Below are 26662 nucleotides of genomic sequence, written 5' to 3' on the forward strand. Positions count from 1 at the left end.
TTAAAAAATATACTCCTAGTTAAATTTTAGTTTGTTTATGTACTATGTTAGTATGCATCTTTTTTTTTTTTTTTAAAGAGAGAGTGAGAGAGGAGAGAGAGAAAATTTCTTTTTTAATATTTATTTTTTAATTCTCGGAGGACACAACATCTTTGTTGGTATGTGGTGCTGAGGATCGAACCCGGGCTGCACGCATGCCAGGAGACCGTGCTACCGCTTGAGCCACATCCCCAGCCCTATGTACTAGGGTCAAAGTGAGGCACAGATCTCACTTTGACCCATTCTGACCCATTTCTTTCTGTGATGACATGAAGTACACAATTTGAGAGATAGGGTAGAGTAAGGGCATTGAAGAGGAATGCATTTGTTACATCTTTGCTAGGCATATTTATACATATAAATCTATAGTACAGAGATGTGATCTAAGAAGGTGTTTTTAATTCTGCTTGGTAACCAGACATGTTAACCATTATTGGGATGAGGCCATTCTGACATTTCACCCATTACTGGCATGAGGTTATCTTTCTTTGTTTTTGGTACCAGGGATTGAACCCAGGAGCACTTTACCACTGAGCTACATCCCTAGTGTTCTTTATTTTTTGAGGCATCTAAGTTGCTTAGGGCCTCCTCTCTTTACCATGGTTGATTTTGGGACTGTCAGCAAAAGAGTCTCTGTAAATGAGTTCAATGTAGATAAACTTCCTATTTTTGTGTTGCTCTGATTTACTTGGCCACTGGCTGGGAAGAAATCAGCACTCCAGGTGTGAACACCCCCTTACCAGTTTTTCACAAACTTGTATCCAGTACAGTAGTTTGGAGAACCAGACATGTTAACCTCTGGCCTTGAGCTGGGGCTTCACAGAGATGTCTACATTTCTAAGATAAGAGAAGTTACCAATTGGGCTCCATGGTACAGCTGGCAGGGGGAGGGAAAAAAAGAGAAGAAGCTCTCCCCTTCTCAGGTGATGTCCTTGAAGGTTTAACTTGCCCAGAACAGTGAAAGAAAAAGCTGCTTTTATGTAAACTTCTGCAGACTGTGAACTTCTGAGCCCCTTCCCTTACATGTTGGGTATAAAACTCTGAAACTGCCTGATCTCAGGGTTCAGGGGATTGATTGATTACAGCAAAAGCTGTGCCCTCTGAACCTGGCTGCAGCCAAATAAAACTGTTTCCTACTATTTTTGGTGCCTTGCCTTGTCTGTCCCTACAACAATACCTGTGGCTAAGGTTTAACAATTGATTTAATAGTGTTGTTTGTGTCCAGGTATGTGAACATGACCTTTAAGTCTGGACTTTTACTTAATCTATGTGAAAGTGGACTTTATACCATGGCCACTCTTGTTTCGTCCTGCAAGCCCCCTTTCTACTTATCCTTATTGCTTCTATTCCACCTCATCACTCATTTTATCCTACCAAAACAACGTTTGAGAATTTCAGGTTAGAAAACAAAGATGCACAACTGGAGACTGAAGATCCTGCATCTATGGGCAAGCTTCCCCTTTCCTTGATGAGTGTATACAGTAAGTTTATCTCATGCATTGACTCTGCTTCCACCATCACTAATGCAATAGAGAAAGTTAAAAAGACTCTCATTAAAAGAACATTAAAGAATCTCAGGCATGTAGAGTCCCCTTTTGGCCAACCCCTCCTGTCTCAGGCCCTACTCCAGGCCTTCTCTCTCAAGATGAAGACTAAACAGGCCCAGAGCGTGGGAGGTGACTTGTGTCAGGCTAGAGAGAGCTTGGTCCTGGTAGGGACACATTACATAACGCCCCACAGGGCACGCGCCACCGCGCGTGCGCACTGCCGAGTCCGCCCGGCAGGCCCCGCCTCCCGCCCCACCGGGCTGCCTTGAGGGCGCTTGCTGCTGCCCGGGCTTCAGTCGGTTGGAACCCGCTTCTGCTGAGCTTGTGTCCGCCGGTAGCTGGCCCAGCCATGCTTTCTCGCGCAAGCAAGTCTCCGCCCCAACGCCGGGTGTTTGTAGTGGGGGTTGGCATGACCAAGGTAAACAGAGGGGAGGACTTTGTTCCCGGGAGGCCTGGAGCCCCAAGGTGATGGGAAACGGGGGCCAGGTTCTTTCCCCCTCCTTCCTGCCGGGGGACGACCCTCCTTCCTAGCTCCAGCTTCTTGGAGGGAGGGACATCAGAGAGGCCGCTCGAGTGGGATGTGATATTGGTGTCTCCTGTCGTGCCTCGGATTGGACCTGAGGCCAATTATTTATTCTTCCTCCTTCCTTCTCTCTTCTTCCTTGTCAGTTTGTGAAGGAGCCCCCAAGTTAACCCAGGGCTCACACTTTCTTTGATTATAAGTGGAGTCCGGAAGAATGTGCACAGGGCAACAGCTGTCTCACATCCAAAGGGAAGCAGGTCATGAATGTCACCAGTTCTGCTCCCCCCCCCCCCAAGTACTTGTAGTACCCTATCAGAACCATCTCCAAAAGTGGTTGGGGAGCAAACATTAGTGATCCTCAGCGTCTTGGCACAGGTGACAGGTTTCCTGGGTTCTCTGAACTTTTTGTATCTGCCTGGTCCTCAGGAGGCCAGAAGTGTCTCTCTTCAACACTTCTGTGCTAGAATAATGCCAAACTGCCATTAGTTTCTTTCATTTTAAGCTTTTCTTGTCATTATTTGTATCATTTGTCTTCAGCCCGGACCCTTGACCCATACTGGGGATTGAATCCATGATTGCTTTGCCACTGAGCTTTTTTTTTTAGGTGGTGGGGATTGAACCTATGGCCTTGTGCATTCGAGGCAAGCATTCTACCAACTGAGCTATATCCCCAGCCCCAGCTCTTTTTATTTCTTATTTTGAGACTGGGTCTTGCTAAGTTACTGAGGCTGACCTCGAACTTGGGATACTACTGCTTCAATCTCCTTAGTTACTGGGATTACAGACAGGCATGTACCACCACATTTGCCTAGAAGAAGGGATCCTTTTCTATTTTGGAATTGGGGATTGAACCCAGGGGTGCTCTACCACTGAACTCTTTATATTTTATTTTGAGACAGGGTCTTGCCCAGGTTGGCTTGGAATTTGTGCTCCTTGTGACTCAGCTTCCCTAGTAGCTGGAATTATAGGCATGGACCATCAGGTCTTAAAGATCAGTTCAGATCTCTTCCCCAGAAAATCTCTGATCCTCCTGGCCTTCCCAAAGTGCCTTGTACTTACCTCTATCTTACAACTTACTATGTTGTACTAAAATTCTCTTTCTCCTCTTGTAAGCTGCTGCAGGGTGGGTACCATGTTTTATTTATTCTCTGCTGTTCCCCTCCCACCCTGAAGGTGCCTGAAGACCCTTAATAGATGTTAGTTGAACAATATTAAATGGATGTATTCACTAAAAGAGTTCCTGGAGAGAGGTTTTTTTTTTTTTCTGTGAAGGCAGCATTAATTTTTATTATTATCTTATCAGTGGGCTAAGAGCATGTAGTTCAATCAAAATAGAAAAGTTGACTTCTATGTTATAAAGCAGAAGCTTGGAGATCATCCTGTTGTTTCATGGAAGAGGTGAACAGTAAAACAGTGTGTTCCATTTTTAGGTATCTTCCATTGGTTGTTGAATGTCTGATTATATGATCTGTATAGAAAAGCAGTTTCTCACAAAAGTAGGAGATGTATTTTTTCTCAAGTTGGGAGGTGGGGGGATATGTTAATAATCCTGAGGGAAGAGATGGGGAATATGGAGAGTGCTTTCATCATTTAAGCATATACTTAATACATTTACTGTGTGGTATTTGCTAGGGATGGCAAAAAAGAAAAGAAAAAAAAAAAACACCACCAACAAGATTCTTATTCTTAAGGAATGTATAATCTGGAGGAGAAAAGGATAAACAAGTAATAAATAAGGATGATTTGGGACATTTGGTTAAACATGGCAGACCAAAATCATGAATTTATCTGTATTGGTGCTTTCCAAATTCCACTAAAACTACAATAAGGAAATAAAAAGTTATTGACATATAAGAGCAATGTGAATAGGAGAGGAAATTAACAGAGAAATGCCAGAAAAATTTTGGAAAACTAAAAGCTGTTGGAGAAGTGATCATTGACTCAGCAGAGGAGCCCACAAACCAAGTTCTGGAAGAGGGGTAATATTGGCTGAGTCTTCCTCCAGAACTTCAGAAGGCTTAAGGCTTGGACATAGTGGCTACTGAGTAAGGCAGGAAGAAAAGAAAAACTGTTCTATGAAACAATCAGATTCCAGCATCTCTTTTACCACCTGGTGACTATGCCTTTCCTTAGGAGAGAGAAAGGAATGGGCTGGAGACAAAACATACCCTTCAAAGGCATTCCTCCAGTGACCTACTTTCTCTAACTAGGTCCCGCCTCCTACCATTTCTGCCGCCTCATAGTCCATTTAATTATGAATCCAACAATGGATGGTACAGCCATTGGTGGGATCAGAACCCTCATAATCCAATTACTTCCTAAAAGCCCCACCTGAACATTGCTGCACTGGGGACAAGCCTTCAATACACGAGCCCTTGGGGGACATTATAGATCCAAAACTATAGATCCAAACTATTAACAGAGACCATGATATAACTTCCTAAATTGACAAAGAAATAATTCTGTAAGAATATTTAGAAGGCAGTTTATATCAGAAAAAATACCTAAAAAAAATCTAAAATGCATGTTTTAGGAGCAAGTAAGACTTTGTAGGGCATAGTGAAACAGAAGATTATATAATAAGTCATGTGGCACTTTTTTTTTCTTGCATTTCTTTGGTTAAAAATTAAGAAACAAATATAAACAGAATTCCCAGAAGTTGGCCTTGTGCCCTCTTTGAGTCACTGACTCCCTTCTAGCAAAGTGTTGCCATTAACCTGACTTCTGACCTTTGATTCTATGTATTAGTTTTGGATTTAACTCAGGAGTGCTTAACCATTGAGCCACATCCCTAGCCCCCCCCCCCTTTTTAAATAACTTTATTATTTATTTATTATTTTTTTATGTGGTGCTGAGGATCGAACCCAGGGCCTTGCATGTGTAAGGCGAGCACTCTACCACTGAGCCATAACCACAGCCCCCCCATCCCCCTTTTTTAAAAATATTTTTTTAGTTGTTAATATAACTTTATTTATATGCAATGCTGAGAATTGAACCCAGTTCCTCACACATGCCAGGAAAATATGCTACCACTGAGCCCCAGCCCCAGTCTATAAGGATAGCTTTTAATCTGCAATAACTAGTTGGTAGAGAAAGGAGTCCAGCCTGTACTAAATTCAACTACATTTTGTACAGAAGTAACTGGGTGATTTAAAGGAAGAATGAAGGGTAGGTAGGGGGGCCAGAAGGGGCTCAGTAGAGTACAGGAAATGAAAAGTAATAAATTTTGGTATAAATTCAATTAGGCCTGCTGTGTCTGCTATCTGGCAGTTATTAAAGTTAGGATTTTAGCTCATCTCAGAGACCAGGAGACAATCTGTCTAACCTTAGGTGTTGAATGAAGCCCAATACTTTTTTTTTTTTTTTTTTTTTGTAGCAGCCTTGAATTTTCTAAAGCAGGCACTGGAAATGGGGGCAAGGATCTTTTAAGGGTATGGCCTTGAACTATTAGAAACTATGTTAGTGTTCTCATTTGAGATGAGGGTTCGGAATTCTAGCTAGAAATGTTCAAGAGAGGTTGTTTTTTCTTTTTTTGGTGGTGGTGGGGGGGTGGGGGGATACCTCCGATCGAACTCAGGATCATTCAACCACTGAGCCACATCCCCAGCCCTACTTTGTATTTTATTTAGAGACAGAGTCTCACCAAGTTGCTTAGTGCCTCGCTTTTGTTGAGGCTGGTTTTGAACTTGCAGACCTCCTGCCTCAGCCTCTGGAGACACTGGGATTACAGGTGTGTGCTATCTCGCCTGGCCTCAAAAGAAAGTTGTTTTTTTTTTTTTTTTGCCAGGTACACTCCTGTAATCAGGGACTAGGGAACCCGAGGTAAGAGGGGACCATAAATTCCAGGCAGTCTCAACACTTAGCCTCAGTAATTTAGTGAAATCCTGCCTCAAAAAATAAAAATGACCAGGGGTATAGCTCAGTGGTAGAGTGCCTATGGGTTCAACCTCCAGTTCTGCAAGGGATTTGAGGGTAGGGGCAAATCTTTGCTAAATGTCATATTTTATCTGGTCAGTTATTAAAGGACATTTGGTAGTTTCCATCTAAATTTGCTTTTAATTTTGAAAGGGAAAAGTATGTGTTTGTTTGCTTGACTAATCTTTTAAAAGTTTCTTCAGTAAGAAATTGAAAAGTACAGTTCTTTACTATATAGATGATAATTTAATTATTACTGGATACTGCTTGTTGGGGTCTAGCATAGTACTTTTATGAAAGGTACTATGTATAAATGATCTGGCTGTAACTGTTGAATGCTGTATTAGGGAATTAAAAAGGAATCCCTAATTCAAGAACTATGGAGAAGAATTAGAATAGTTCATGGATACGAACACATGTTCAATGTTTTATTCAGTTTAATGGTTATATTTTGGCACTGTGTAATTAGTGTACCATTTAAGTCAAGTATCTAGCATTTCAAACCATCAAGTATCTGGTATTTCAAACAGTGTTTTGTGTAATAAAATCAATATGGAAGGTGACCTTTAGCATTAAAAGAAACATTGAAATAAAATACCAAATATTGTATCTAAGAATACTTATGCTATAACAAGGATAATTATTTTATGAAATTTTTGCTTCCATCATGTGGTTTCATGGGTATACTTTATTGTGTTATAAAGTGTATCTTATTGTGGTCTGCAGTCAAAAGAATGTTTGGGATCCATTTCTTTTAACATGCTCACGGATCAGCAAATCATTTCACCTTATCTAATCAATCACTAAGTTCAGTAGATTTTATTTCTTTTTTTTTAAAGAGAGAGTGAGAGAGGAGAGAGAGAGAGAGAGAGAGAGAGAGAGAGAGAGAGAGAGAGAGAGAGAGAGAGAATTTTCCAACATTTATTTTCTAGTTCTCGGGGGACACAACATCTTTGTTGGTATGTGGTGCTGAGGATCGAACCCGGGCCGCACGCATGCCAGGCGAGCGCGCTACTGCTTGAGCCACATCCCCAGCCCAGATTTTATTTCTTTTGTTTCCATGTCCATCTACTTTTTTTCCATTCTTTTTGATACTGTCATAGTTAATTCTTACTTGGACTGATTTAGAATTATGCCAATTGGTCTCACTGCCTCTAGCCTTGCTCCTTTCATTCCTTTCTTTACTTTGCATGTATCCAAGTTTTTATTTTACAGAGCAGTTTTAGGTTCACAGCAAAATAGAACACAGAGCATAGAGATTTCCCATATCCTGTTTCTCCTAACCAATACACATAGCTTCCTCCACTATCAACAATCCATGCCACAGCTATACATTTATAACAATCTGTGAACTTACATTGACATGTCATTATCACCCAAAGACCATGGTTTACATTAGGGCTCACTCTTAGTGTTTCAACAAATTTATGACATATATCCATCATTAGGGCATCCTACAGAGTAGTTTTATTGCCCTACAAAGCCCTGGTGCTCTACCTGTTCATCTTTCCCTACCTTCTCAACCCCTGATCTTTTTATTGATTTCATAATTTTACCCTTTTTATTTCATTAATTTTTTTTAAAGAGAGAAAGAGAGAATTTTAATATTTATTTTTTAGTTTTCGGCGGACACAACATCTTTGTATGTGGTGCTGAGGATCGAACCTGGGCCGCACGCATGCCAGGCGAGTGCACTATCGCTTGAGCCACATCCCAGCCCAATTTTACCCTTTTTACAGAATGTCATTTACTTGGAATAATACAGTAGGCAGTCTTTTCAGATTGGTTTCTTTCACTTAATATACATTAAACATTCCTTCATTCCTTTCGAGGCTTGATAGCTCTTTTCTTTTTATCACCAAATAATATTTCATTGTTTTGATATACTATATCCATTCATCTACTGAAGGACATCTTTGTTGCTTTCAATAATTGACAACTATGCAGAAAGCTGCTAAACATCTATGTGTACATTTTTCTGTGGATATAACTTTTCAACTCCTTTGGGTAAATGCCAAGATGTGATTATTGGATCATATATGAGTTTGTTTAATTTTATAAAAACTGCCAAGCTGTCTTCTAAAGTGTTGTACCATTTTGCAGGTCCACCAAGCAATGAATGAGGGTCCTTATTGCTTCACATTCTTGCCACATTTTTTTTTTTTTGCCACATTTGATATTGTCATTGTTTTGGGGTTTTACTCTTCTTCTAGTAGATGGTGGCATATCATTATTTTCCATTCTCTTAAAAAATCCATGTCTTCAGGACCTCATAATAGGGCATATAAGGTCCTTCATGAGTTGGCTGTAGACTTAGACTGTCTGATGGTTCAGTTACACTACTTATTAGCTGAGTGCCTTTGCACAAATTGCTTAATTTCTCTGTGTCCTTGTTTTCTTATTTGCAAAATTGTGAGGATTGGACAAGTTATTACATATGAAATGTTTAGCACAATGCATATTACACATAAATGCCAAATAAATATTAGTTATTATCATTTGATCCTAAATTACTTTTATGTCCTTATCACTTTCTATTTTCTTCATTGTGCTTGAGTCTGTTATATTAATTAATTATCTGTTATATTTAATTATTCTATAGAGAAAAAAATGGTCTTACTTTCTGCTGTAGCTTAAGCTAGGTACATGTCTCTCACAAATCATTCTGCGCTTATGATACTATAGTGTAATTGCCTATTTTACATTACACTAGAAGTTCCCAGAGGGCAAGAACTGTACATTATTTATAATGACAGTTGAGGAACATGGCAGGTTCTCAATAATATATTTTTGTTTGAATAAATAGTCAATGAATTTCTATGATGCTCTATTGTGAAAAATTCTAATTGTAACTTGTTTCTATTTATTATCTTCGTCTACATTCTAGTTTGTGAAGCCTGGAGTTGAGAATTCAAGAGATTACCCTGACTTGGCAAAAGAAGCAGGTAATAGAGAAAATTTAGATCTTTGAATATTCATAGTTTATTGTATGGTCTGTCTTTATTGCATAGGGGGAGCAGCCTGGCAAGCAAAAGGAACCCAGGCGAAAGGGAAAAAATTATGTGGCACATTGCCTAGTGGTTCACTTGAAAAGAGAAAGGGAAAGGAAAAGGACCTTGGCTGTTCTTAACTGATATAGAGCCAGGACAGATAGTGGCTTCTGATTTTATGTGTTATCCAGCTGTTTGTTAGAATGGTAAATGGACCTCTGGGAAAGAAAGGTAGGGTTATTAAAAACGGATAACTAGATTCTTATATCTGTTCTTCTTTGGATTTGTAACAAAATTAATGTCTTCCTTTTCTGGAAAAGGGATAACCACATTCAAAATGTTTTAAGTACCTATGTGGTAGTTTTTCTTTCTTCAGTTTGCTGAGTCAACCTTGATGATTATTTTTCTATTACTAGGCTACTGCATGACTAAATGCTGGAGTGCACTTTGTTATTATATATTCTAGTGCTGGTGCTAGCAAGCAAAGGACTTGGGTGAATACTTGTGAGCTGAAACTCAAGAGAGAAGAATCCACAGGAGAATGTATTTGGTATTCTTCAGAGACAAACTTGGACCATGTTGCACCTGCCTGAATTATGGGTGTGAGCTCCAGCAGGGATCCTCTCTGATTGTTTTTTTTTTCTCTCTCTTCCTACCAGGGATTGAACTCAGGGGCATTTAACCCCTGAGCCACATCCCTAGTCCTTTTGTTGCCCTTTTAAAATTTTATTTGGAAACAGTTGAATTGCTTGTGGTCTCATTAAGTTGCCGAGACTATCTTTGAACTTGTGATCCTCCTGCCTTAGCCTTCAGAGCTGCTGGGATTACAGGCATGTGCCATCGCACCCAGCCTCTTTCTCTCTCTTTAAAGAGGACATACATGAGAGCTTCTTTGCATGGTTTAAATAAGTAAATAAATGAAAAGAAGGGAAGAGAGGGAGGGAGGAAGGAAGAAGCATGTAGTCTAAGCTTAAATGCCAGTGTTAGGCATGATCCTTGCCCTAGGAATCTCCCCAACCCTGGTTCCTATTAGTTTGTTGCTGGGAAAACCAAAAAGAATTATTGTGGTTATTCCACAATAAGATGTTCTTGCTTGTTTCTGTGAGTACCCTGTGTACATATATATTTAGATTTGCATCAACTTAGCATGCAACTCAATATTTAGATATTGTATGAGAAATTAGAGCATCTCATCCCCCAAAAGGAAGATTTATGATATTTAATTAACTAACTTCTGTTGGTTTTTAGGGTAGACACCATTTAAGGTTTATACTCCATGTTGATAAATTTTCTTCTTGTGACTATTTTCTGCCTTTCTCTGCAGGGTGAGTTTAATCAAGTCAGGTTTCTTGTTATTATAAATCCTTTGCAAGCAATAGTGTAAAAATAAATAAGAACATTTTATATAGAATAGAGTTTAAACTTAGTGTTGGGCTGAGGATGTAGCTCAGTGAGAGCACTTACCCTGCATGTACAATGCCTTGGGTTTGATCCCCAACACTGGGGGTAAAAAAGAATTCCACCCATACATCTCACCTTAAGTACCCTCAGGCCACATTGGTAACATTTGATTGAACATTTATTTAAACACAATTTGGAGGGAAAAACACCTGAGCTCCTTCTTGTAAATGAGAGCATTTTACTCTCTATAGGTTCATTTGTAGATGTACTGAGGCAGTGGGATTTGTTTCATGGAGTAATGGATCAAGAAATTCTACCCTCTACTTCTCCAAAGTGGCTGTAGGAGGGGGAGTCTGCCACCATGTTCTTTCCCTAAATGCATGGAATGGAGAGGGGCACAACCAGAAGTGTCCTGTCACTTCCATTATTCTATCTTCCTTTCCCTCAGGAAACATGATCTCACTAACATTATTATAAGAGATTTTTTTTTTTTTTTGCTTATACTCTGAGCCGGAAGATAACTTATTTTCTGACTAAAGTAATCCCATAAGCAATTATATACCTTCTTAAATTAATAAAAAAAAATGAGGTCAGGTATAGGGGCAAGAAAGATGGTGGAATAAGATGGACATTATTACCCTAGGTACATGTAGACTGCACATATGGTGTGACACTACATTGTGTACAACCAGAGAAATGAAAAGTTGTGCTGCAATTGTGTATAATGAATCAAAATGCATTCTGCTGTTATATACACCTAATTAAAATAAATAAATTAGTAAATACAAGGGCTGGGGCTGTAGCTCAGTGGCAGAGCGCTTGCCTAGCATATGTGAAGTGCCGGGTTTGATCTTTAGCACTGCATAAAAATAAACAAAAAAAATAAAGGCATTCTTCCATCTACAACTACAAAAAATTAAAACAAACAAACCAAAGTAATATATATCATATGGTTTTAAAATGAAGTACAGAATGGCTTAAAATTCCTAGGCCTATTTCCAAGTGGAAACTTAAAAAAAAAAAACTCTTTAGCTTTAGTTTTTCTGGTGCTTATCTACATATATAAATGCTTACTGGAATTTTTTAATAGTTGGTGTTAGATATCTGTATCTCACTATGGTAGACGAGTATTTAGCTGACACTTCTACAGCCTCTGTTTTTTTTAAATTAATTTATTTATTCTAATCAGTTATACACGACAGCAGAATGCTGTTCGATTTATTGTACACAAATGGAGCACAATTTTTGACTTCTCTGGTTGTACTCAAGTAAGGTTACACCGTTCATGCAATCAAACATGTACCTAGGGTAATGATGTTCATCCCATTCCACCATCTTTCCTACCCCACCCCCATTACAGATTAGCATCCACTTATCAGAGAAAACATTCGGCCTTTGGTTTTTTGGGATTATATCCAGTCTTTATTTTTGTTTTGTCTTGTTGCAGTGCTGCAGACTGAACCCAGGGTGTCGTGCATGTGAGACTAGTACTCTACCACTAAGTATTCCTCTAGCCCCAACCTTTCAGTCTTTTTTCTAGTTTATATACTTAATTTTACTCAGGGTCATTTCAGCCCTCTATGGATAGCTTTAAATCTCCTTTCTTGCTCTATAGACAGGACCACTGGCTTTGTAGGAATGAACTCATCATTTGTCCCCCACCAACCTTAACTCCAGGAGTGAGACTGTGTCTCCTTTGCCTTCTACATGTGTGATGGAACCACGGAGATGAACAAGATAAGAACCTTATATTTATACAATCAATTAACAAGTACATGTAAAAATGCTCACCATCTCTAGCAGTCAGAGAAATGCAAATCAAAACCACCCTAAGATACCATCTCACTCCAGTAAGATTGGCAGCCATTAGGAAGTCAAACAACAATAAGTGCTGGCGAGGATGTGGGGAAAAGGGTACACTTGTACATTGTTGGTGGGACTGCAAATTGGTACAGCCAATTTGGAAAGCAGTATGGAGATTTCTTGGAAAGCTGGGAATGGAACCACCATTTGACCCAGCTATTCCCCTTCTCGGTCTATTCCCTAAAGACCTAAAAAGAGCATGCTACAGGGACACTGCTACATCGATGTTCATAGCAGCACAATTCACAATAGCAAGACTGTGGAACCAACCTAGATGCCCTTCAATAGACGAATGGATAAAAAAAAAATGTGGCATTTATACACAATGGAGTATATTACTCTGCATTAAAAAATGACAAAATCATAGAATTTGGTGGGAAATGGATGGTATTAGAGCAGATTATGCTAAGCGAAGCTAGCCAAGCCCTAAAAAACAAATGCCAAATGTCTTCTTTGATATAAGGAGAGTAACTAAGAACAGACTAGGGAAGAAGAGCACGAGAAGAAGACCAACATTAAACAAGGAGGAGAGGTGGGAGGGAAAGGGAGAGAGAAGGGAAATTGCATGGAAATGGAAGGAGACCCTCAGGGTTATACAAAATTACATACAAGAGGAAGTGAGGGGAAAGGGAAAAATAATACAAGGGGGAGGAATGAATTACAGTAGTGGGGGTAGAGAGAGAAGAGGGGAGGGGAGGGGAGGGGAGGGGGGATAGTAGAGGATAGGAAAGGCAGCAGAATACAACAGACACTAGTATGGCAATATGTAAATCAATGGAAGTGTAACTGATGTGATTCTGCAATCTGTATACGGGGTAAAATGGGAGTTCATAACCCGCTTGAATCAAAGTATGAAATATGATATATCAAGAACTATGTAATGTTTTGAACAACCAACAATAAAAAAAAAAGAAGCTAAAAAAAATAAAGCCCATGTTTTATTTTCTTAAAAAAAAAAAGAACCTTATATTTATAGTTAGGTATGTAGTTAGGACACGAAGGGTCAAGTATCAAAGAAGGTGACATGGAAAAGTAATGCTATAGTCTGAGGAAACATGATTACTTCTAAAAGGAGAGAGCTGAGATGATTTGAGAAGGATTTTTATTTGAATTGAACATAGATTATATAGAGGTAAATTTACCCTGAGGAAACTCTGAACTTAATTTTTATTCACTCAAAGCAAATACTTCAAATACCTTTTGACACAGCCCTTTTGTTTTTATAGGCCAGAAGGCGTTAGCTGATGCGCAGATCCCCTACTCGGCAGTGGAGCAGGCGTGCGTTGGCTACGTTTATGGTAGGTGGTAAACCATGTTTTAAAAATTACTCACCTAGATCTGGCAGCAGCTACATAAATGATAGAGGCTTTTGTGAATTATAAGCCTCAAAATATAGAATTCAGAATCCTATTCTCATCATTATAGGTTTCCTTATGTGTCGACCTACTGTAATTTTTTTTTGGTGCCATTATTGTATTGCCAAAACTGTAGATGAATTTAAAAAAAACCATTTTGATCTTTAAAGAGAAGAATTATCCATAATTCTACCATGTAAGAGTATCTTCATCTATTAGTGTTCAGAAGATAAATTTTACTCTTTGTTGTCTTAAAATTTGTATTTATTGACTTTTTTTGTCTAACAGAATTTTTCTGATTAGAAAAATGATACACGCTAATTGTTTAAAAAAAGGAACCCCCCTCCAAAAGCATAAGATGAAACAAGTCACCTCTAATCCTGTTATATAAAGCTGATCTCCATTGATTTACTGATTTATATCCTTTAGTGAGTATGTGTGTGTGCATAGCATGTACATAGGATTTCTCTTAAAGAAAATAAGGTCTTTTTTTTTTTTGTAATCTGCTTTTCTCATCTTACTACATTGAACATTTCCCATCTCATTAAGTCTTCTACCATCATGAACATTTTCTAGTTAAACTTATTATTTTTTGGAATGGATTAAATATTCACTTGATTCAAAAATATAAAAGATTATGTAGTGGTTATATAGTGTGAAGTCTCACTTTTACTCTGTCTACCTGTCCTGTAGTTTTCTTTCCTCATACAACCAGTTTTCCAAATTACTAGTGTATCTTTTCAGAAATAATTCATGCATATATAAACATGTGTGTGCATATGTAATTTCCCTTTCCCCTTACTTTTGTTACCCACATGGTAGCATAAGTATTATTTTGTATCCTGTATTTTTTGTTTGTTTAGTGGTTTAAGTTCATATTATAAAGAGCTTCATTAGTCTTTTTTAATAGTGTTTTATTAAATAAATGTATCGTATTTTATTTAATCCATCCAAATTTGGGGGGGGGGCTGCTGGGAATTGAACCCAAGGGTGCTTTACCACTGAGCTATATCCCCAGCCCTTTTATGTTTTTATTTTGAAACAGGGTTTCACTCAATTTCTTAGGATCTTGCTAAGTTGCTGAGGCTGGTTTCAAACTTGTGATCCTCCTGCCTCAGCCTCCCGAATCACTGGGATTACAGGTGTGCACCACCATGCCCAGCTAATCCATCCACTTTTTAAAAAAATATTTTATTAGACATTGTTAGTCCTTTATTTTTGTTCATTTGTTTACATGGGGTGCTGAAAATTGAACCCAGTGCCTCACACATGCTAGGAAAGTATTCTACCACTGAGCCACAATCCCAGCTCCTAATCCATCCACTTTTAGTGGATATTTAAATGTTCTTTATTTTTAGCATTTTAAAAGTATTTAATTGTTAAATAAATACTGAATATATTTAAGGTGTATAAATGATTTGAAATATGTATATGTTGTGTAATGATTATTATAATCAAATTAATTAGCTTATCCATTGCCAACTATGATGTACATTAAATCTCCAGAACTTGTTTATCTTAAAACTGAAAGTTTGAGCCCTTTGGCTAGTATCTTCCCCTTATTTCCATAGCATTTTTTAAAAGTATTTTTTTAGTTGTAGGTGGACACAATACCTTTATTTTATTTATTTATATGTGGTGTTGAGCAATGGAATATTACTCAGCAATAAAATAGAATAAAATCATGGCATTTGCAGGTGAGTGGATGGAGTTGGAGAATATAATGCTAAGTAAAGTTAGCCAATTCCAAAAAACCAAATGCTGAATGTTTTCTCTGATATAAGGAGGCTGATTCATAGTGGGGTAGGAAGAGAGAGCATGGGAGGAAGATGGACATCATTACCCTAAGTACATGTATGAAGACACAGATGGTGTGAATATACTTTATATACAACCACAGATATGAAAAATTGTGCTCTGTATGTGTAATATGAATTATAATGCATTTTGCTATCATATATAACAAATTAGAATAATTTGCTGAGGATTGAACTCAGGGCCTCACATATGCCAGGCAAGCACTCTACCATTGAGCCATAACCCCACCCCCTCACATAGCATTTTTTTTTTTTTTTTAAGATATTGTGTCCATCTTATTTTACTTATTTATTTATTTTTTAGTTCTCGGCCGACACAACGTCTTTGTTGGTATGTGGTGCTGAGGATCGAACCTGGGCCGCACGCATGCCAGGCGAGCGCGCTACCGCTTAAGCCACATCCCCAGCCCCCTCACATAGCATTTTTAATAATTACATGAGTTCTAGTCTTGGAGATCTACTGCAGTTTATTTAATGGTAGTAATGATACTTTGTTCTTGACATTTAAAGTTACTTCAAATTTCTAGTTGTTATGAAAATACTGTAAATATTATAGGAAATATCACTGCAGATGAATTTTTGTGCCTGTTATTTATTTCCTTGAGATCTCAAGATATCAAGGGAATCCTAGGAGGGAAACTTGCTGATTCAAAATAAAAAATGTGTATATGAAAAGGATGTTCTTAAACCTTGCTGGAGAGTCTACCTTCCAATGTTCTCATCTTACTGCTCCAGAATTTCTGCCTTGGTGATGATGTTACTTGGGAGAAGTCACATGTGTATTCAATATGGATCACATTTTTCTGGAATGCCCTTGTACATAGGCTCTTTCAAACTTTTTGAAGTTGTGAAGTCTTTATTTATTTATTTATTTATTTTGAGACCTGGTTTCCTAAACTGATGTGGTCCTGAACTAATGGGATCATATATAATCCTCTTGTCTCAGACTCCTAAGTAGCTGGGACTAGAGGTTTATGCTGCCACACTTGGTTTAAGTTGTGTAGTGTGTATATGAAGTGTTAAAAATAGTGGCCTTCAATCTGTTGGTATAGTTTTAAAAATTTACATACCAAGCAAGGCGTGTTGGTGCATGCCTGTAATCCCAGCTATTCAAGAGACTTAGGAAGGAGAATTGTAAGTTGGAGTCCAGCCTGGGCAACTTAGTGAGACCCTGTCTCAAAATAATAAAGAAGACTGGGGATATAACTCAATGGTAGAGTGCTTGTATAGTATGTGTGAGGCCCTGGTTCAATCCCCAGCACTAAAAAAGCAAATTTATGTCTGATAGGCAAGTATCCATGAAATAGTGGTCCATACCACTACCCAGATTGAATTGTTTACTACTATAGTGTCAATTATCTACTTTCCCACCTCTGTATTATATAAAGAAAGTGTACATATGTTCTTTGTTTTGTTTTTTTTAATTTTTGAAGAGTATATGATGCTTAATGCTATAACTGTTTCTAAATAAGGTGTTATTTTAGTCAGATATTTCACTGCTATGACCAAAAGACCTGACAAGAATAATTAAAGAAAGAAAAGTTTACTTGAGAGTCATAGTTTCAGAAGTCTCAGTTCATAGATGTCTCCATTCCTTGGGGCTTGAGGTGAGACAGAACATCATGGTGGAATACTATAGCAGAGGAAAGCAGGTCAGGCCATGGCCACCCAGAGCGGGTGGGGTCGGGGGTGCAGAGAGAGAGAGTGGGGGGAGTGCTGCATTCAACAAGGTATATATTTTATATACCCCAGTGCCTGCCCCCATGGACCCGCCTCTTCCAGCCATTCCTTACCTGCCTACAGTTACCATCCAGTGACTTAACACATGGATTAGGTTAAGACTCTCATTACCCAATCATTTCAAACTCTAAACTTTCTTGCATTGTCTCACACATGAGCTTTCGGGGAACACTTCACAATTCAACTGTAACAGATGTCAATAATGTATACATCCTGCCCGTGTTGTATGCTAGGCAAAGGCATGATACTGAAAAAACATAATGCAATATTATATTGTATTACAGTTCCATGATTCCTGTATTATAGGCATTAAAATTTTAATTTGTTTTTCTATATAGGTGATTCTACCTGTGGGCAGAGGGCCATCTATCACAGTTTGGGATTGACTGGAATTCCTATAATCAATGTTAACAATAACTGTTCCACTGGTTCTACTGCTTTGTTTATGGCCCGGCAACTGATTCAGGGAGGTAAGAAGAGGTTATATGTCTAGTGTACTTGAATAAGTGTGGGACTATTTCCTGGTTAATCATTTCTCCATATTATCATTGCTTTATAATGTATTTCTTTAAAAAAGCTTTATTAAGACATAATTCACCCTTTTGACACATAAAATTCAGTGTTTTTCATTATATTTATAGAATTGTGCAGTCATCATCACTATCTAATTTTAGAACATTTTTATTACTCGAAAAGAAACCTTGAGAATGGGCATGGTGCTACATACCTATAATCCCAGGTACTTGGGAAGATGAGAGGAGGATCGCAAATTGGAGACCAATCTTGGCAATTTAGTGAGGTCCTTCTCAAAAAATATAAAGGGCTGAGGACAAGTTAGAGTGCTTGTCTTGTATGTGTAAGGGCCTAGGTTCAATCCCTAGAACAAAAAAAAAAAAAAAAAAGAAAGAAAAGAAAAGAAAAAGAAACTCTGTATCTATTAGCAGTTACTCCTCATTTCCCTTTCCCATCAGCCCCTTGCAAACCTTAATCCACTTTAATCTGTTGATTTACCTATTCTGAACATTTATATGAACAGAATCATATAATACAAGGCTTTTTATGGTTTCTTTCACATAGTATAATGTTTTAATTCATGTTATAGCATATGTTAGTATTTTATTCCTTTTTTAAAAAAATATTTTTTTAGTTGTAAATGGACACAGCGCCTTTATTTCATTTATTTATTTGTTTTATGTGGTGCTGAGGATTGAACCCAGTGCCTCACATGTGCTAGGCAAGTGCTCTACCACTGAGCCACAACCCCAGCCCATTTCATTGCTATTTTATGGCCAAATAATATTTCTTTGTGTGATATACCATATTTTATCTTGTTTTTATATTTTTTGCTGTTATGCATAACATCACTATAAATAATTTTAAAATTTGTACACAACTTCAAAAGGCCCTTTCTCAAAATAAAAAGGGCTGGGGATATAGCTCGGTGGCAGAGCACTTGCTTAGCATGTGAGAGGCATGTGTGAGGCTCTGGGTTCAAGCCCCAATATTGCTAAGAAAGAAAAGAATGAATAAATAAATAAATATAAAGCAAAAGAAAGAAAAATAACAAGGAAGTGTGGAACAAGGGACACTAGTTTCATCAGACAGTAAGATACAAAACTCCAAGAATTAAAACACTGAGTAGTAGAACAGTAATCAACAATTGAATTGGTGGAACAGAATAGAGAGCTTAATAAAAGACCCTAGAATATTTGGAAATATAGAATATGATGTGAATCCACAAGAACTAAGAATATATGGACACACACACACACACACACACACATACACACACACAAATTATACACAAAGCCAGGTGTGGTTATATACACTAGTAATTCCCATTACTCAGGAGTCTTGCTTCATATTTTCGGGGCTCCTCGCTCAGCCTCCTTGAGTAACTGAGATTATATTATAGATATGATGTCTGGCTTTATCTTCTATTTTTTAAAGAAAATATTTGGCAATTTTGTCATGTTTTGCTTTTTAGTTGAATTTTAACATTGTTTTTAGATGTTTCCTCCCTTCAAAAACAATTATGTTGAGATTTTGATTTTGATTTTTTTAAATTTTTAGTTAAAATTTCCATTTAATTGACCACTTCTTTAAAATTCAGGATTAGTTTTTTTTTTTTTTTTTGGTACCAGGGTTTGAACCCAGCGGGGTTTAACCACTGAGCCAAGTCCCCAGCCCTTTTTATATTTTATTTAGATACAAAGTCTTGCTGAGTTGCTAAGTGCCTTGCTAATCTGCTGAGACTGGCTTTCAACTCCAGATCCTCCTGTGCCTCAGCCTCCCAAGTTGCTGTCATTACCAGCATGTGCCATCATGTTCAGCCAGGATTAGTTTTTTATATTTGTTTTTCATTGAAACATATTTCCACATTAATCAATTTTCTTTTTTTCTTTCTTTCTTTCCTTCTTTCCTTCCTTCCTTTCTTTGCTAGGATAGAACTCTTATCCTTACATGCTCTACAACCAATCTACATCCCGAGCTCTTACGTTTACTTTGAGGCAGAGTCTAGGTTGCCCAGGCTGCCTTGGAACTTGTGATCCTCCAGTCTTAGTCTCCTGAGTAGCTGGGATTACAAGTGTGCACCACCATGCCCACTGATCAAAACCTTTATTGGCATATTAAGACATAAGAGAAGAATTAGCATTTCTTTTTGAATGTTTTTTCTTCTTATCTAGAAGCATGTAAGAATTTTCTATGTAATTTTTTACTTATTAAAAATTTTGTAGAATTATAATATATTTTTACATTTTATATAAATTATTATGCTTATTTTAATTAAAGTATTTAATGTTATTTTGTTGGGTATCTGGAAATTTACATTTTCAAAATAATTACATTTTTCTTTAAGGTATGGCAGATTGTGCCTTGGCTCTTGGCTTTGAGAAGATGTATAAGAGAGGTCTTGAAACAAAAGTGAGTTTCACTTATTATTTTGGAGTTTTTATGAGAAACTTTGCCCATATATCATAAATAGAGTCTGTTAGTAAGCAATATATAGCATGATTTGTCACAGTTATTTAATAAATGATACAATCTAAAAGCTGTAATTTTACCATATATGTACACATAGACCTTGGTATTTTTGAATAGTAAAGAATCTTAAAGAGTTATTTAGTTCAAGCTCTTTTTAAATCAATGATGAAACTAGTGTTCAAAGGGGTCAAATTATTGAATTTCAGGTTAATTTATCTACTTAATTTGAAAGTCATTCATTCATTCAACAAATGAATTCCATTCAACAAATTGGAAAGAGTTTAATAAAGCATGGGACTTCTGGCTGGGTTTAGTGGTATACATGTGTGGTCCCAGTGACTTGGGAGGCTGAGGCAGGAGATTCACAAGTTTGAGGCCAGCCTCAACAATTTAGTGAGACCCTAAGCAAATTAGTAAGATTTTGTCTTAAAATGATGCTTATGTTCACTTTTTTTAAAAAACATTTATTCTTTAGTTGTAGATAGACATAATACCTTTATTTAATTTTTATGTGGTACTGGGAATCGAACTCAGTGCCTCAAGCATGCTAAGTGAGCGCTTTTCTTTTTTTTTTTTTTTTTTTAAAGAGAGAGTGAGAGAGGAGAGAGAGAGAGAGAGAATTTTATTTATTTTTTTTTAGTTCTTGGCGGACACAACATCTTTGTTGGTATGTGGTGCTGAGGATAGAACCCCGGTCGCACGCATGCCAGGCGAGCGCGCTACCGCTGAGCCACATCCCCAGCCCCATAAGTGAGCGCTTTTCCTCGGAGCCATAACCCCAGCCCCTTTGTCTTAAAATGGAAAAAAAAAAAAAAAGTGCTGGAGATGTGACCTGTCTCTAGGTTCAATCCCTACTACTAGGGAAAAAATAAAAAGTGTAGTAGGTTATTTGAGCTTTCTCTGCATTTTTTGAGATGACTAGGTGATTTTTGTCCCCAATTCTAGTCATATGGTGAATTACATTTATTGATTTGCATACGTTAAACTATCCTTACACCTCAGAATAAAACAAACTTGGTCAGTATATATAATCTTCTTAATATGTTGTTGAATATCATTTGCTAATATTTTATTAGGAAATTTTGTATCTAAGTTCATCAATGATTTTGATCTGTTGCTTTCTTTCCTTGATGTGTCCTTATCTAGTTTTAGTATCAGGGTGACACTGGTTTCACAGAATGAATTTAGGTTTTTTTTTTTTTTTTTTTTTTTTTTTTTGTCGGGGGGATGCGAGTGGTACTGGGGATTGAACTCAGGGGCACTCAACCACTGAACCACATCCCAAGCTCTATTTTGTATTTTATTTAGAGACAGGATCTCACTGACTTGCTTAGCACCTTACTGTTGCTGAGGCTGGCATTGAACTCGTGATCCTCCTGCCTCAGCCTCATGAGCCACTGGGATTGTAGGCATATGCCACCATGCCTGGCTCTCATAGAATGAATTAGAAAGTTAAAGTTCTGCCCCTTTCTATTTCATGGAATAATTTGAGGAACATTGGCATTAGTTCTTTAAAGTTCTGGTAGAATTCAGCTAAGAATCCCTCTGATCCTTGGCTCTTCTTTGTTGGAAGGCTTTTTATTACTGCTTCTCTTTCATTGCTAGTTACTGATCTATTTAGGTTTTTCTATGTTCTCTTGATTCAATTTTGAGAGGTCATATGTGACTAGAAGTATATCCTTTTCTTATACGTTTTCCAACTATAAGTATTCAAAATATACCTAATGATCTGCTGGATTTCTGTGATGTCTGTGGTGATTTCTCCCTTTTCATCTCTAATTTCATTAATTTGGGTTTCTTTTCTTTCTTTGTTTTGGTTAGTTTGGCTAAGTGTTTATCAATCTTACCTTTTCAAAAATTCAACTCTTGGGCTGGGGTTGTGGCTCAGTGGTAGAGTGGCTGCCTAGGATGGATGAGGCCCTGGGTTCTATCCTTAGCACCACAAAAAAGCAAATCAACATCAAATAAATAAAGGTTAAATTCTTTTTTTCTTTTTCTTTTTTTTTTTTAATAGAGAGAGGGGGGGAATTTTAATATTTTTATTTTTTAGTTTTCACCGGACACAACATCTTTTGTTTTTGTATGTGGTGCTGAGGATCGACCCAGGCCGCACACATGCCAGGCCAGTGCGCTACCGCTTGAGCCACATCCCCAGCCCCCAAGGTTAAATTCTTAGAAAAAAAAAAAAAAAAGATTCAACTTTTTGTTTCATTGATCATTTTTATTTTTTATTCTGTATTTCACTGATTTTTTTAAAAGTTATTTTTAGTTGTACATAGACACAATATCTTCATTTCGTTTATTTATTTTTATGTGGTGTGAGGATCAAACCCAGTACCTCACATGTGCAAGGCAAGTACTCTGCCACTGAGTCACAACCCCAGCTGTATTCCATCGATTGTAACCCTGCTCTTAAGTGTTTCCTTCCTTCTATTAGTTTTGGATTTTTTTTTTTTTTTTTTTTTGGTACTGAATTTTTGAACTTTGAAGTTTGGGCACTTTACCACTGAGCTATATCCCCAACCTTTTTTATATTTTTATTTTTAGATAGGGTCTTATTGAGTTGATTAGGGCCTTGCTAGGTTGCTGAGACTGGTCTTGAACTCGAGATCCTCCTGCCTTAGTCTTCCAAGTCATTTAGGTTATAGACATGTGCCACTATACCTGGAATTGTTTTTGTTTTTCAAGGGCTTCAAGATGCATCAGTAGGTTGTTTATTTTGTATCTTTATGGTTTTTTATATAAGCCCTCATTTCTATAAATATTCCTCTTAGAACTGCTTTTATAGTGTCCCGGAGGTTCTGGTATATTGTATCACTATTCTGGTTTGAATCTAAGAATCTTTAAATTTCTCCCCTGATTTCTTCCCTCATCCATCATTCTAAAGTATATTGTAAAGCTGGGGTTATAGAGCTCAGTTGGTAGAGCATTTGCCTAGCGCATTCGAGGCACTAGCACATCCTCAGCAACACATAAAAATAAAATAAAGGTATTGTGCCTATCTACTATAAAAATATTTTAAAAAATATATTGTATAATCTCCACAAGTTTATATATTAGTCCTATATGGTTTTTGTTTTGTGATGTTGATGCAAGGAATATAATATATATATTATATTATATATGTGTGTGTGTGTGTGTGTGTGTGTGTGTGTGTATATATATATATATATAAATAAAATACAGATTTTTTTCTTTTTTTTTTAATATTTATTTATTTATTTTTTAGTTTTCGGCAGACACAACATCTTTGTTTGTATGTGGTGCTGAGGATCGAACCCAGGCCGCACACATGCCAGGCGACTGTGCTACCGCTTGAGCCACATCCCCAGCCCCAGATTTTTTTTCTCTTGAGGCTTTTAAAATTATACCCTTGTTCTTCTCTTGAGGCTTTTAAAATTATACCCTTGTTCAGTAGGTTTGGCATTTTAATTATAATGTGACTTGGAGAGGTTTTTGTTTTTTGTTTTGATCTTGTCTATTTGGGGTTCTATATCCTGTATCTGAATGTCCACCTCATTCTCAAGGTTTGGAAATTTTTGTTATTATTTTCTGGAAGAGGTTATTCATGACTTTAGCTTGCCTCTCACAACCCTCTGATTCTAATGTTTCTTAAATTTTGTCTCTTAATGTCCCAAAGTTCTTGTATATTCTGGTTATAGTTAGTTTTTTTCTCTTCCATAGTGTTTGAATGTTGAAGACTGACCACTTTATTATCCTGTAACTCTGAGATTCTTCTTTTTTTTAGCATGGGCTATTTAGAGAAACTTTCAATTGAACATTCTATTTGATTTATTGTGTCTTTCATTTTCAATATTTATGCTTATTTCTTCTTCAACATCTCTATTTCCATATTGAATTTTTCATTCATATCCTGTATGGTTTCCTTAATTCATTAGAGTTTTCTGTGTTCTCTTGAATTCATTGATGATTTTCATAATCATTCTTTTGAATTCTTTATGTGGTATTTCATCCATTTCAATATCTTTGGAGTTGGTTGTTGGTGACTTATGAACTTTAAGAAGCATTGTATTGCCTTGTTTTTCATATTTTATATATTCCTGTATTGGGTTTATGCATCTGTTCGGATGCTTTCTCTTCCATTCTTATGTGGGAGCCTTTTTATGATACAGCCTTCTGTTACTAAAGTTATGGGATATCAAGTGTTGTTAATTTTTCAGTATATTTCCAAATGGGTTTAGGAGTATAATTTTCCTGACAGCTCTTTGGTGATGATTAGTGTGTTTGATACAGTGTATATTATGTTAGAGCTTGAGGATTCCACTTTCCCTGTAGGTCTCAAAAGAATGGGGTCCTTCTTATTAATCCAACAATTGTGTTTTATACAGAATAGTATGTGGAGCATACACTCTGTGATTGCTCTTCTTCATGTATATTCTAAAGAGGGAGGGGGGAGATTTAGATGAAGATCCATTGAAGGTGTGGTGTCCACAATCTTTGTGTTAATCTCTCTGCTTTTGCTGTAGGAGTGGCTATTCTTGAGTGGACCTAAGAACCCCTATCCTAGCCATTACTAACTAAGTACTAAACCTTATAAGATCTTATAAGTCTTTTTACCATTAAATATGAACAGGATATTAGCTACAAAATCAAATGGTCGGGGCTAGGATTGTGGCTCAGTGGTAGAACGCTCGCCTAGCACTGGTGGGACCCGGGTTCGATCCTCAGCACCACATAAAAATAAAGGCATTGTTTAAAAAAAAAATCAAAGTGCCTCACACATGCTAGGCAAGCACTTTACTACTGAGTCATAACCCCAGCCCCCTCTAGGCAAGTCTTTATCACTGAACCACATTCCCAGTCCTGCCTGTGGATTGTTGGTAGATGCCTTTTTTTAAGAGAGAGAGAGAGAGAGAGAGAGAGAGAGAGAGAGAGAGAGAGAGAATTTTAATATTTATTTTTCAGTTTTCAGCGGACACAACATCTTTGTTTGTATGTGGTGTTGAGGATCGAACCCGGGCCGCACGCATCCCAGGCGAGCAGGCCAACACCTGAGCCACATCCCCAGCCTAGTAGATGCCTTTTATTAGTTTGGAGAAAGTTACCTTTTCCTGTTTTTTGTTTTTATTTTAGTTTTGTAATGCAAATTGTCTTTTTTTTTAACTTTTTCTGTGTCTATTGAGATGATTGGGTGTTCTTTGTCCTCTGTTCTATTGATATAGGGTATACATTAATTGATTTATAGGTGTTAAATGAACCTTGCATTCTTGAGATAAATTCCACTTAGTGTGATGTTTCATCCTTTTTATGTGTTGATGCTTTCAATTCACTAGTATTTTGTTTAGGATTTTTTTTCTCTATATTCATCAGAGATAGTGGTCTGTAGTTTTCTTGTGATGGCCATCTACTCTACTTACTGTGTGGGAGGCTGTGTGCTAGATTGGGGTTTGCATACAGAGGTGTATGGTAGAGTAATAGGTGAATTGACAAAACAGCTTTCCCTCTATGGAATATTTGCAGTGGGGAATTCTGATCTTCTTTTCTAGAACCATGAAAACAGATATGGTTATACTTTCTGTGCATCACTTTATCCTTATCTTGATTAGCTCCTTCTCTGAAACACCTAATTATGCTATTACCTTAGTGTCTTTGTTCTTGCTATTCCACCTGCCTAGAATGTTCCTTTCTCAAGATTACCTAAATAATTTACTCCCCACTCCATTACATCCCTGCTTAAATGTCACTATCAATAAGATCTCCCCTGACCATTGTCTGTAAAATAGCAGTTCTCACCTTCAGTCTTTATCCTTTTCCTCATATATATTCTTCTTCATAGCATTATTATTTACATTTCAATTTATTCTTGTCTCCATCATCACCTTCTTCCTTTCTTCCTTCCAAATGTAAATGTCAGATGAGAAGAATCTTTAATTGATGTGTTCATTCTTCTATTCCCTGAACCTTGAATAGTTATTATCACATATTGCATGCTTGATCAATATTTTTAAAATAATTAATATCTCTTTGATTGTTTGAATATTTTTCTTCCTCCCATGTTTTCCTGCAAAGGATTTACTGATGATTTTATTTACATTGACCATTTTTGGTTTACTATATTCTTAGAATAAGCAAAGTTCTTTCAAATAGTGTAATAGTTGAAAGAGACACTTACCATGCTATTACTTATTAAATTTTGTTTTTTACCTCTTAGTTTTCAGATAGGACCAATCCAGTTGATAAACATTTTGAAGTCTTGGTCAATAAGTATGGAATTTCTGCCCACCCAATTGTTCCTCAGCTGTTTGGTTCTGCTGGAAAAGAACACATGGAAAAATATGGTATGTTAAAAAACAAAACAACACTTTAAGGTGACAGGTACAGTGATGCATCCTTTAATCCCAGCTACTTGGGAGACATGGATGCAGGAGAATCATATGTTTGAGGCCAGCCTGGGCAACTTAATGTTTAGCAGCAAAGCCCTAGGTTCAATCCTTAGCACCAAAAAAACCCAACAAAACCTTAAGAC

General features: G+C 37.2%; 1 protein-coding gene across 3 annotated transcripts in view; it reads left to right on the plus strand.

The window, feature by feature from the left end:
• Nucleotides 1-1832: 1832 nt before the first annotated feature.
• Scp2 (sterol carrier protein 2) overlaps nucleotides 1833-26662 on the plus strand; it is a 105504-nt gene continuing 80674 nt past the window's right edge. For all 3 annotated transcript variants that reach the window (XM_077791270.1, XM_077791271.1, XM_077791272.1), the window contains exons 1-6: nucleotides 1833-2004; nucleotides 8912-8969; nucleotides 13505-13576; nucleotides 17529-17660; nucleotides 20051-20115; nucleotides 26348-26474. In XM_077791270.1, the coding sequence (XP_077647396.1) occupies nucleotides 1936-2004; nucleotides 8912-8969; nucleotides 13505-13576; nucleotides 17529-17660; nucleotides 20051-20115; nucleotides 26348-26474 (523 nt within the window). In that variant the 5' untranslated portion in view covers nucleotides 1833-1935. The remainder of the gene's footprint in view (nucleotides 2005-8911; nucleotides 8970-13504; nucleotides 13577-17528; nucleotides 17661-20050; nucleotides 20116-26347; nucleotides 26475-26662) is intronic.

Source organism: Urocitellus parryii, chromosome 11, assembly GCF_045843805.1.
Source record: "Urocitellus parryii isolate mUroPar1 chromosome 11, mUroPar1.hap1, whole genome shotgun sequence".
Taxonomy (NCBI): domain Eukaryota; kingdom Metazoa; phylum Chordata; class Mammalia; order Rodentia; family Sciuridae; genus Urocitellus; species Urocitellus parryii.